Below are 12,074 nucleotides of genomic sequence, written 5' to 3' on the forward strand. Positions count from 1 at the left end.
AAAGTAAGTTCTTGGTGTGGCTTGCTGGACGAGAAGGAACACAAAAGACGCGGCCTGAGCCTGTGCCTCTTATTGTGGCTGCGGGTCGACATTGTCTGTCCCTGTCACCGGGCTGACAAAGGCGACATGCTTAGCCTCGTCCTTCTTCAGCTTCATCGCCGAAGCAGACGCGGCACTGACCCGATGATGGCGCAGCGGCCGCGGCGTCTCGTGTGCCTGGTCCTCGTCCTCGTCCATGTTGATCTCGGCAACGTCCGACATCGACTCCAGGTCCGTGTCGCTAGTCTCGGACGCCGATCCGTCGTCAGAATCATCATACTCGCCATCGTCACTAACAAGCGACGGCGCGTTGTTGCTCACACTCGTGTTGGGGCTCAGGTCCACGTCCATCTCGTCATCGTCGTAGATCCGCCCAACGGCCGTGTGTTTCACCGTCTTGTTGTCAAAGTCCATCGACGTACATACGCTGGCCGAGCCAAACGACATCTGCGACGACACGCTCTTGCTGCTGCTACGTCGCGAGGACGAGTCGTCCGAGACGCCCGCGTCCATGCTGCTCGCGAACGACACCGTAGCCTTTGCCTGTCTGGCCGGCATGCGCTTAGCAGCAGCTGCTGGAACTGGCGTCGCCGTGACTGCCGACGATGGCTCCGGCGTGAGCTCGTCGCCCACGTCGCCCGTCCACCCGAACTCATCGTCCAGGTCCATCACCTCCTTGGCATCGTCCACACACGCCTGCAGGTTGCCCGAAAGCTTCTTCTCCTGCATGAACCGAGACAGGAACGGCGTCTTGTCCGAGCCTACAAAGGACGCAGCAGCAGCAGAAGCAGCAGCATGGCCAGCCTTGCTCTTGGTCGACTCGCTCTTCGCCGGTACAGCACTCGATGTGCACTGCTTGAACGACTCTTCGATGTGGCGGAGAAGCGAGTTGACCGCATCGGCATCACTGCGCGCCAGAGGATAGACGTGACCGGGCACAGCGCTGCTGTAAGCATTCGGCGTATAGGACGGACCAGGCATGGCTAGACTAGCCACCACAGCAGCAGTAGCAGCAGCTTGGGCAGCAGCCGAGGCAGTCGCCGATGCTGTGACAAAAGACGGTGTGGCAGTCGATGGTGAAGAGTGTGGGGTAGCGACGCCAGCTCCACTTGCAGACTTGGGCCCCGAACCGGCCTGAGGATCGCTCTTCTTCGGCGGCGGAGCGTCGGCGTCAATGGGGTGGCCACAGTGCACGGCAGCCTCCTCATGGCTCTTGAAGTCGCGCTTGTGAGCAATACGGCAGTGATTGATGAACCCCTGAGTGCTGGAAAAGTTCTCCCGATGGCAGTCGATGCAGACCAGCTTCACAACCTTGCCGTCGGCCCGCTTCAGCACGCAAGGGCCAGCCTTGTCCTTGGGCTGCGGATATCCGTTCGACAGAGCGTGCAGCTTCTGGCCGGCTAAGCCACGCATCGGACGTCCTCTGCTGCTATCGGGAAGGCTATTCCGCGTCGCCCGCGCTTCTGCCGTTGCGAAGCCCTTGGACCGCGCTGAGGGTGCAACACCCGGCCAGTTGGGCAGCGGCCCATCGAACACCGGATCGGGAATGAGCCACTTGGCGTAGTGTCGTGCGTACGGACCGTCAACAACCCCAAACGGAGCAGCCCACTTTGCCACCGCAGCGCCGGGTCGTGGCCGTACGGCGGTGCCGCGACCAGTGGCAATATCCAGCATCTGTTCCGGCGTTGGGCACGCGGTGGGATACGGGATCAGGTGACAGCGTCGCAGTTGCTCCAAGGCTACCTGACACTTGGCCATCTCCTGTTCGATCAACCGCAACTCCTTGTGCTTCATCAGGATCTCGAAGCCGAACTGGTATTGCACCACGTCCTTGACGCTTTCCATCGCAGCCGCATCAGCCACAGGCAGCGGCGCCGGGGAAGACAGCACGGGTGATGAGGGCGGTGACGCGATATATGACGCCTTGTCGCCTGTGCAGGCATCGTGGCTGTCGCATTTTATGCGCTTCACAGGCGCAAACCCGAGCTGCAGAGAGTCATGTACGGAAGTGGGTGATGGCGGAAGCGCGCCCGCTGTTGACGGCCGCTTGCGCTTGAGCTGGTTTGACGCGCCACACGGCACAGAGCCGTGAAGGGCGTTCTGCACAGAACCAAAGCAGTCGCCCGACATGAGTGGTGGTTGAAGCTGTTGTTCTGGTTCCACAGTGCGGTCACTTCCCCGAGATTCGGTAGTCCAGAAACGAAACATCACCAAGCAGCACGCCAGGATCCGATGGCGCGCACGGAGCTGAAAGAGCGGAAAGAAGAAAGTGTATTAAAAAGCGAATAGACGGGAGAAGCGTGGCGGGCGGTGAAGATATGCAGGAGAGACGCAGAAACGAGGCGAAAGAGGGAGAGTTGACAGTGTGGCTTTGCCGAGTCGCAAAGAGAGTTGTCGCAAGGCAGCCGCGTGTGTGGTGAGACAGATGCGCCACGGTACGATGGGGTGGGAGAGGAAGGAAGGCGAGGGAAATCGAGCAAGGGAGGAAGGTGCTCCGGGCGTTGGGTTGGAGTGGGGCCCCCAAGTCAGGCAGCAAGCGGTGATTGGCGGTAGGGGCGAGCTGACGTAAGGAACCGGCACAGAAGGTACGGGGTGCTTCGTATTTGCGGGAGCCTGGATGACGAGTGGGGCGCTTCGGGTTTTGCAGGGATTCGGTGAAGGGTGGTCGCTAATGTAGGCAAAAGGGAGCGCGCTACTTGTCCTTGCAGGCGGGCGGATTTAAAGGGGTAAGGCGGCCGGACAGGAGGTTTTTGCAGACCCAACCGAAACTGGGCAGCAGCGCAGCGAAGCAGTAGTGAGACCCAAAAGGAGGCGAAGCAGAAAGTCGGGGGTCAGAGGAAGCGAAAGGAACCTCCGGGATCTGAGCACAGGAGGCGGTCTCTCGCGTGAGTCGAGACGAGCAGAGGCAACAGAGAGAAGAGCGCGAAAACTAGTAAAAGCCTCGACGCGAAGGTGACAGAAAGAGAGAAGACCAACTAAATTCTGGATGGCGGACACGGAGAAGAGGCTTTGTTGCGGTGGGAAAAGTCGCCGTGTTTTGCGACTGTTGGGAGAGAGAGAGAATGGGAAAGAGAAGATATCGCGAGAGGAGAGAAAAGGGGGTGGGTGTTTGTTGTTTTGGTCGAAGGTTTTGGTCGAAGGAAGGAGCAGGTGGGAACCGCAACTCAGTGCAAGGAAGGGATACGAGTACTGGGGCGGGCCTGGGCGGATGCTCTCTGTATCGCAGCTCGCAGGAGCGGTGGAAATGGGAGGGAAAGAGGCGAAACGGGGCGTGAGATGGTAGGAAAGAAGGAGCATGATTGCCCAGAGACGCAAGGGAGGGCGTGGCCTTAGCGAGCTGGGTGGAGTGCTGCTCTGAATGGTGTGTCGGGGCGTCCCAAATATGCACTAAAGCGGAGCTTGTGGAGGGCGGATTTGCCTCTTAGCGGCTTCGAGTGGGGTGAATGTTTGCATTGTCGATGAATAGGAATGCGGCCGGCCTTTGACGGCTCTGGCGAGTGGACACTGTGGCAGCAAGAGCGGTCGGTCCTGTGCGATTATGCGAGAGAGAGAGCCGCCTGCCACTTGGCGACTTGTGCCCAGAGACAAAAGAAGCAAGAAGCAGCAGCACTTTCCGGCAAGACACTGTGAGCGATCACGGCCTTGGTCCGGCCGAGGCGAAAGAAAGAGCACGGAGTACAACATACGAGTGCGAATTGCGCCAAGCTGTCCGCATTTGTAGCAGGTACGACATCGTTGCCGAGGTTGGGCGCTTGTGACAGGTCCTGTCCGCGGAGTACAGCGGGTTGCTTAGTAGCAGCTCCAGTAGCTGATCAGTAGCGCTGCGCTAGAATCATTTAAGATACAGCGCTGGCTCGGAGCCAAAAATGCGCGGTTTGAGTGTCCAGACTCGCTGCAACTTACACATGTACTCCGTACATCGCACTTGCCTTTGCTTATCTAGCAATGAGGCAGAGTCGCTTGGTTGCTCGTGCTCCTCTTAATCTATCTCCTACATGCCGGCAGCAGCGCTTCAGACAGTCATGTAAACTTACGAGCAGTTCTGCAATTCCACTGAGCGAACAATATACAACCCGGCACACACGGAGCAGTCATATCTCTACTCATATGTATCTTAAGATACATCGTATCGTGACCGTGGTCCCTATCTGCCGACCCCTGCTTCAAAGCGACAGGGGTGCGTCCCTAGGCTTGAGTTTGCGATCGACATACGACGTGAGAACCAACTGCATGCAGCAGCACCGTGTTTGGCAGCGAATATTAGACATATCTAGCAAACGGAAGGCACTTCTGGTTATGCCGTCAGACTTGTCGCCTCGATGCATCAAATGAGTACGACGTACGTACGAGTACATGCTCGTAGGCGTATCTCTCTGTAGCTTAAGATAAGTTCGAGCTGCATACGTAAGATAACGGGACCGTTCGTCTCTTAGCGCGAGTCTGTATTAGAGGCACACGAAAACACGCCCAGCTTTTGCGCCATATTTACGCCACCAGCTGTGACGAATCTCCTTCGTCGTACTCCGTATTTCGTGACGAAACGAAAAGTTGCCCCCTCCCTACAAAATGTAACCACCGGCTTTATCAGGCCTTCTCTTCCACACTCCTCTGCCCAGGCGAAGGCATCTGACTTGTGCGCGACAACCAAACTATTTGTGAAATTGGCACGTGCACGGGCCACGGCTGATGCAGGAGAACAAAGCTCTAGAAACCGGCCAGCAGACGCGCTCTGCTAATGATTGGCCAGAATATGTCCATGCGTTTGTGGGGGAAGGACCAGTCACTTTTTTCAGAAAGGAAAATAAAAATTCGATGCAAATCCGGAAGCACAGCCCGAGCATGAAACACGCACGTCCAAACGCTCTTGAGTGACTCTTTGAGTGACTCTAAGTCCCTGCTTCGATGTTGATAGTATCAAGGCCGTACCTTTGAAGATACTATCCGTCGAGTTCAGCCGCCTGTCTCGTGCCCGCGGCCTGCGTTTCCCGTCTCTAACATTGCTTCGATCTCGGACGTTGAGCCCACGATAAAGCCCACCACACAGCCTCGCCCGCTGATTGGCAGGACACGTGCTACCATGTCGGGCAACAAGCGTGCGGCTGTCACGGCGACTAACAAGGCGACTACAAAGAAGGCGAAGCAAATTTCAGCCGCAGCAACGAAGTCATCAGCACAAGGCAACAAGGCAGCTCGAAATGTACCCTCCTCTGCCACGACGCCCGACAAGCGAAAACGGACTGCGCCCTCCACGGACGGGCCAGCGAGCAGCAAAACGCAAAAGACAAAAAGCCTCCTTGCTGCTACCTCTGCTGTCTCTTCGAAAAATGCTACGGTTGTGCCTGCAACCCCAGGCATGAGGGTGGCTACTTCCGGAGCATCACTTGAAGCTGTACCAAACACTGCGAGCCAGGACGAGCATAGTCAGGACGAGCATGTGGTGCCAAAAGTGCTCTTTCAGCAAGCAAAAGACGGGCGTGGTGCCGCTCCATCCGGACAGAAAACCCCAAGCAAGTCGAAGGCGCCCAAAAAGGCGAGTCAGCAGCAGCAGCAGCCTACTTTGCCGTTAGAGCCGCACGCTGCCGTTCTGGCGGACTTGCGGCCGCGGCATGACGTTCTCGTGCTGTCTGTGCTGTCCTCTTCGAAGATGGAAAAGCGAATTGCCTCCGTCCTGAGCCACTTGGGCAAGCCATCCTTGGCAACTCCGCCCACTCCACTAGGTATTGTCTTGCTACATGCGCGATCCGCCGATTCTGGCAAGCTGTTATCGGTTGCCGAGATCGCCAAGCGTCGCATACGTGAGGGCTTTTACCGAGAGGGTGTGCAGAGCGAGGACCACACGACAGCCCTCGCATGGTACCAGTATAATCGGCTGTATGACGTTCAGACGGAAGTGAAGGAGGGCCACTCAAACGAAGAGGAGGACGAGAACGAGGACGAGGACGGCTTCCAGCCCATGCCCCAACAATTTCGAGCAGCCATTGGCGATGCGACTGCAAAGCAGACGGTCACAAAAACGTACATGTCCATCATCCTCTCTCGAGTCGCCCTGCCAGAGCTGCTCAAACATCCCGATATCACATGTCAGGCAAGCGCCGATCCGGTCGAGCGAGAATACCAGAGCTGGATGATTCCAGGAGCTTGAATCTTTTGAAGTGTACGGGGCATGCATAACCCGACAAAATAGACTGAAGCTTGCAAATGATGATACCCGATATCCGTAACCCAATACACATGCGTCAATCAACACGAAATGAAGACAACATCCCATACTGGCTCTATGGCTCCCGCGTTTACTGTAAGACAAATGTACCACGTTCTATTTCACATTTCTGCACAAAGAATTACTATTCAAGATAGTTTTACCCAACCACTGCATGCTTCCAAACAATGCATCCAAAATCTCTTCATATACAGACACACCCGCAGCTCATATTTCTAACGCATGTCTGAAGCTGTATAGCCTTGTCTTTCTACCCTCCTTTTTCTTTTTTCAATTGTGTAATGTGTAGATTAGAGGTAAGATGATTGCGAAACCTAGTTGGCGCAGGTGCACCCACAGATTGGCCAGACAAGTGTACCACTATATTATCTGAGGTGTGGTAACCAGACAAAGAAGAACGGTCAGATGACGGCACTATGGCCACTTCTGCTCCTTCACGGGCTGCCTTCGCTGGGCGTTGACGAGTAGGCGATCCGCAGGACAAAGTTGACTACGATGGCCAGGACGAGGATAATAGCGAGAAAGGTTGGACCGAAACGGTCGTCGAAGCCTGCCTGACCGCGCCGCCGTATGGATTTGGCACGCCAGTGGTATGTGAACAGGGCGTATAGCATGGTGATGAGGGCCACGCCAGTGAAGAGAAAGGCCGAGATGAAGGCCGGCCGGTCGCCGAAATTGAGCATGCCAATCGCGAGGGCGCCGAGGATGACGGTGAAATTCATCCATGAGAGGAACGTGCGCTCGTTGGCAAAGAAAACCTTGGGCTCGACACGCGTCGGCAGAGCGATGCGCTTGCCTGAGACAGAAAGAAGCAAGGTCAGCATGATGCGCCGGTCAATCGCCGATCAGGGAGACCTCGGGAGACCGCTCCAAAAAAACATACCCTGAGACGTCTGCAGCAGCGGCTGGCTCGACATGATGACTGGGGGAGGAAGAGGTGGTGGAGAGTAACAAAATAACCCAGGAGACTGAACCCAACGATATCACCCAAAAAATAGCAGTCGGTTCAGATCGTAAAAATTTTCCGACGCGCAGAGTTTGAAAAACAGAAAACGAAGAGATAGGATTCAAAAGGGAGTGTGAAAGAGAAGCGACGGAAGTCAATGCAAGTATCTGAAGGCGAAAAAGACCAAAAAAATAGAACACAGAAATAGAGAAATAAAGAGGCGCCAAGTTGCTGCTGGTCGCTGTGTGCTCGTAGAAGTCTCAGTATCAAATTCAGCTCTAGTACAGAGTAGATAAGAAAGTCAATTGCGACGAGCAACACGGCAAGTGAGGCTTTTCTTGCCAAATCGGTGATCAAAAGAGAGGCGGGCTGGAAGACGAGCTGCGGTCCTATTTAAACGGACAGTGCAGTTTTCTTTCAGCAGCCAGTCCTGGGCGATTAGCGAGGGAGCTTCTGGAGCACTCGTAACAGGAAAAAAGGACCACGAGGTAACAGGCGCACCTACTCCATAGAAGCTTTGTTTGGCCTTTGGATTGAGCACGTGCGTGTTTGATTGGTCCGTAATAGCTCATGAGCACGTGAAATATGGATTGACATTATGTAAGGTACGGAGTACGGCGTATATGCCTAATATTTACGGGGCAGAAGGCCTGAATGCCGAGATCAATAGTGGCTGCTCCGCGTTATGTCACAGCTAGCTGGTCAGCGTGTTTCGTAACGCACAGAACGGCCATAATATGTAGCACGCAAAAAGGACTGTTATCCTTGTACGGAGTACGGGGTAGGATACGATTATACCGTAGGAGTAGTCCTGCTGGCGGAGCCTCGCCGTCTGCGCCGAATGAGATCGACCCCTTTTTACCGCTTACAGCCTTGCCTGACTCCAGGCCCAATCCATTTCTTCACCGCCTTTGGCTCGCCACATTATGACCACTTTGCAGCCACTGTTCCTTCTGTTTATTTACTTCGCAACCCCGTCGAGTCAAACCACCACGACAGACGGCATATATCTCGAATCCATTTTTCGCCATGGCTAGCGCTCCGACCAACAGTGTACGATTTTGCGATGCGCTTCTTTCTTTGACATTCGCTGTTCTGCCGCGTGCACCAAGCTTGAAGGATACTAACTTCCCCTTTATAGCCCATCAAGCCGACGCGTCTTAAGCAGATCGCTGAAGATGTAAGCCAAACCCGTTCATTCCGCCCGCCACGCCCCCGTATGATGTTCTATAAGCGGATAGGAGAGGCGAAAAAAGGCGACAGAGAGACAAGAAGCAGAAGAAAAAGAAAAGAAAAGGGATACAGGACGAGTTGGGGGATGGGATCGGATGCCACAACGTTATAGGTTCGAAGCTAACGCAAGGGATATAGGCTTGCCAGAGCGCGCTTGGCAGCGCCGAGTTCTACGAGCACGACAAGACGGAGCAGTGGAATACGACGATTATCGTACGTGGTCGCAGCCGTAATCTAATAAGCGCTTTTTGCGACTGACCGGTGTTGCCAACAGAACTCGATCCTCAAGGCACTAATCGCCGAGTCGCCGTCGGGCGTGGCCGGCGCGCCGACGTACAAGTTTGCGGTCAACAGCACGATTGTGCAGCATCTGATCCCGACATCGCAACTGAACAAGTCGAGGGGGGCGGGAACGGGCTCGGTCGAGGACGCATCGGCCGATGGTGAGCAGAAGAAGGTGACGCCGGACGCTACGAGCACAGACGGCAAGCCGCACGTGGGCCGGCGCGGGATGCACAGCGCGCAGGCAGCGTACTGGAACGAGAAGACGGACGGCATGTGGACATACAAATACGACGGCGGCGAGAGCAAGGGCCTGGACGTGGTCGTGATGGTGCTGTGGGTGGCTTTTGACCGTTGAGAGCGGAGGAATGGAGAAGGAGGTGGTCAGGACGGTTTGTCTGATTGGCCTGTATACGAGTACGATAGAGTACGATACGGCATGGCGATATCGCAGTTGAATGTGCATTGTTTTTTTTTTTTTTGATTGAATTCGTGTTGCAGGACAAGTGACTTCTGGGCTGCATATTATTATTTCCACTTGGTCGCGTGGTTTGGCTGACTACGGGCTGCAGGCGAACATACGAGGAAATGACGCAGAAGAGACGGCCTGTGCATGGCGTAGATAGATCTGTCTGCGAGTGGTAAATGCAGCCGACACGGCAGCCGTGCCGGGACTCAGCCAACAGACTTCCTGACTGTATCCGACCTGGTACTATCCCGATATCTTTTCGGTCTCCATATTTCCCAGTCGGTCTGACATCATTGGTGGGTGAATTCATGCCATGATGCATCTCCTGTTTGATAGATAGTTGGGTGATCCGAGTGGCAGGTGCACGAATCTGCCGATCAGGGCGGCTGGTGGTTGCGACATGCCAGACGGCGGCAGCTTCTTCCTTTTCCAAGACCGGACATTTGCTCTCGTGTCCGTGTCCGTGTGCCTGTTACTCTTCGTAGTTTCGTAGTGGTACTACGGGCGTTGTGTGGCAAAGATCTGCCTGCTTTCAGAGTCGGAAAAACAGGGAACGGAGCAGGGCAAAAAATGCGGGGTCTAGACCTCGAGGACTGACGTCGCCGTGGTCTGTCCGTATTGTTGTACCACCTGCGCCGACAGAAGGCGGTAAGATACCTGGGACCGACACGCTAAGTGATTATAGGGGGGAGCCGGCCATCTTTCCTCTGAAATTTCCAATAGACCAAAAAAAGTCGAACGCAACAACTCTTTTTATAAAAGCGGCCAGCAGCCCAACCACACCATCTCATCTGCATCTGCCGCCCTCCGCGCACGTCCTGGTCTTATCTGCTGCAGCGGGGAAGACGACGCGAAAAAAAGAAAAGAAAACAGCGAGACGGGCCGTCGGCAAGCCTCTTCGACCAGTTGCGTGGCCTGAATTCGGGGTCATACGACCATCTTTCCTCCCATCCCTGCTTAGAATCTGGCCTGTCGCTTTGGCCTGCCCCTTCTGGGTATCACGTATTCCGATTCGGCCTACGAGTATAACTGGAGCGCCGTCGTTCTCCGTCTGGGGATCTCGCCTTTCTTCCTCCTTCCATCAGCCGAGACCCATCCGCCTTTCCCTTTGCAGCACCGGGAAGCCTTGTTGGCGGTTCCAATCTCGATCCTGCTCGCTATATAGCCACGGGATATTTCGCCGCCTTCTGATGAGCTTGCTATTGAGGAACCCCCGCGACGTACTCTTTTCGACTATTGGCTCCGGAACTTGAACGGCATCGTCTAGAAGCATTTGATCCCTCATACAGCACCTTTTCTCTCTTCCCACACACAACACCATGTTCGAAGGACTCTACCGCTCTTCGGGAGGCTCGGCCTCGCTGCTGGCTCGCGAGAAGTCGGCCGTGGCCGCTGGCATTCGACCGCCCCGACGTGCGCTGTCGACTAATGACTTTATCTATCCCACGCCACCGTCACGCACCTTGCTCATCCAGACGAGCGGCCTCAGTACATGTTCGCCCGCAGACGTGACGCCACAGCGGCCGCCCACCATCGCCGAGGAGACGGCAACGGCCATACTATCGCCCAGACGCAGACGGTTGCTGCCAGCACAAGCTCTGAACCGAGAGTCGTCGCCGGCACGGCCGCAGCGGCCCAAGCTGGGCGCACCACGACGTTCGTATTCGGTCATGGACTACGAGCCGGTGCCACCGACACACCAGCCGTCGGCCAACCTGCAGCTGGCCGATTTGCCGGCTGAACTGCACTATGCCATCTTTGACTTTCTCGATCCCATCGACAGCACTTGTCTGGGACTGACAAACAAGCACTTTTACGCCATCCACCGGCGCATGCACGGCACTGTGCCGCTGTCAGCACGACGCACCGGCCCCAATGACATGGAGTGGGTGTGGCACAAGGCCGGACGGTTATCACCACCACCGACGCCACCGGCGTCGCCGCCCGGCTTGGACAAGATCCTTGTCGGCATGGACGCGGCCACTCAAGGCACGGGAACTCCGATCACGACCCCGACTTCACCCAAGGCGCTGGCCCTGCTACGGGTGCGCGGCCAGGCGCTCTGCCGCAAGTGTGGCGTCAGCCGCTGTGAACTTCATACGCACATCCAGACTTGGATGGGCCCTGGCTACGAGTATTGTGCAGTGCGCGACAAGTTTGGCAAGCCGGCACTCGAGGGTGCTCGGGAATCGTGCTTCCGGAGCAGTCCCAAACACCCGAACCGTTGCGGCCGTCATCACGTGCCCAAGACACAGCCGATGTCGCCGTAGCAGAGCTTTTCCATATCTTTCTTTGGTCGTTTGGGCCGTCTTGTATTTATGCTGGGGTTATCGGAACATTCACAGGACGTAGAGCACAATCTGTCGAGTGGAAGCGAGGCGTCTCTTCGAAACATCTCGAGGAAGGGAACACGATGGCACATGATTGGCCGTGTCATTATTATCGTAATCGCAGCACAGTTTGATGGCGATGGAAACAAGCATTTATATGAATACAATCTCTCTTACAGCGCAAGCGAGCAAGCGCTTAGAGATGTTAGTGCGCCGGTGATGGAAATCACGTGTTATCTTACATTGCTGATGAGATCGGACAACTACAACATTCCGACACAGTCCTGGGGAAGGAGCGAGGGCTCTGATGACGGCACCAGGAGCCGGCCATACAGGTGTGCCTATTTGGTCCCGCTGGAATCTCAGGTTTTTGTGCCTTGTCCATAATCAATTTTGGATGGATTGTAAAACCCTCTCAGCCTGTTTTTTCATCTCCTTCGTTGGAGGCCCAATTTGCGTCCTTCCGTCCCTCCCCCCCTTTACGACGACTGGACGGGCCCAGTAATTATTACCACTTTTATTCCTTTGGTTCCCAGGATCCGCATTTCCCTTTCC

The 12,074-nt window shown here is 55.5% G+C and overlaps 5 protein-coding genes across 5 annotated transcripts; 3 read left to right on the top strand and 2 right to left on the bottom strand.

Moving 5' to 3' along the window:
* Positions 1 to 69: 69 nt before the first annotated feature.
* CMQ_1099 (uncharacterized protein) lies at positions 70 to 2,169 on the bottom strand (the record flags this gene model as incomplete). The annotated part of the gene is made up of 1 exon (XM_014318178.1): positions 70 to 2,169. The coding sequence occupies one exon, from the start codon at positions 2,167 to 2,169 to the stop codon at positions 70 to 72; it is 2,100 nt and encodes a 699-aa protein (XP_014173653.1).
* A 2,947-nt stretch (positions 2,170 to 5,116) lies between these two features.
* CMQ_819 (uncharacterized protein) lies at positions 5,117 to 6,181 on the top strand (the record flags this gene model as incomplete). The annotated part of the gene is made up of 1 exon (XM_014317898.1): positions 5,117 to 6,181. One exon carries the CDS (start codon positions 5,117 to 5,119, stop codon positions 6,179 to 6,181), a length of 1,065 nt encoding a protein of 354 aa, XP_014173373.1.
* A 512-nt stretch (positions 6,182 to 6,693) lies between these two features.
* CMQ_1663 (vacuolar transporter chaperon) lies at positions 6,694 to 7,176 on the bottom strand (the record flags this gene model as incomplete). Its single annotated transcript, XM_014318742.1, has 2 exons — positions 6,694 to 7,055; positions 7,143 to 7,176. The coding sequence occupies 2 exons, from the start codon at positions 7,174 to 7,176 to the stop codon at positions 6,694 to 6,696; spliced, it is 396 nt and encodes a 131-aa protein (XP_014174217.1).
* Positions 7,177 to 8,234: 1,058 nt separating this feature from the next.
* On the top strand, positions 8,235 to 9,078 carry CMQ_1497 (dynein light chain; the record flags this gene model as incomplete). Its single annotated transcript, XM_014318576.1, has 4 exons — positions 8,235 to 8,258; positions 8,347 to 8,385; positions 8,577 to 8,651; positions 8,713 to 9,078. 4 exons carry the CDS (start codon positions 8,235 to 8,237, stop codon positions 9,076 to 9,078), a joined length of 504 nt encoding a protein of 167 aa, XP_014174051.1.
* Positions 9,079 to 10,508: 1,430 nt separating this feature from the next.
* CMQ_1737 (f-box domain containing protein) lies at positions 10,509 to 11,459 on the top strand (the record flags this gene model as incomplete). The annotated part of the gene is made up of 1 exon (XM_014318816.1): positions 10,509 to 11,459. The coding sequence occupies one exon, from the start codon at positions 10,509 to 10,511 to the stop codon at positions 11,457 to 11,459; it is 951 nt and encodes a 316-aa protein (XP_014174291.1).
* Between the last annotated feature and the right edge of the window lie 615 nt (positions 11,460 to 12,074).

This window comes from Grosmannia clavigera (assembly GCF_000143105.1).
Source record: "Grosmannia clavigera kw1407 unplaced genomic scaffold GCSC_140, whole genome shotgun sequence".
Lineage (NCBI taxonomy): Eukaryota > Fungi > Ascomycota > Sordariomycetes > Ophiostomatales > Ophiostomataceae > Leptographium > Leptographium clavigerum.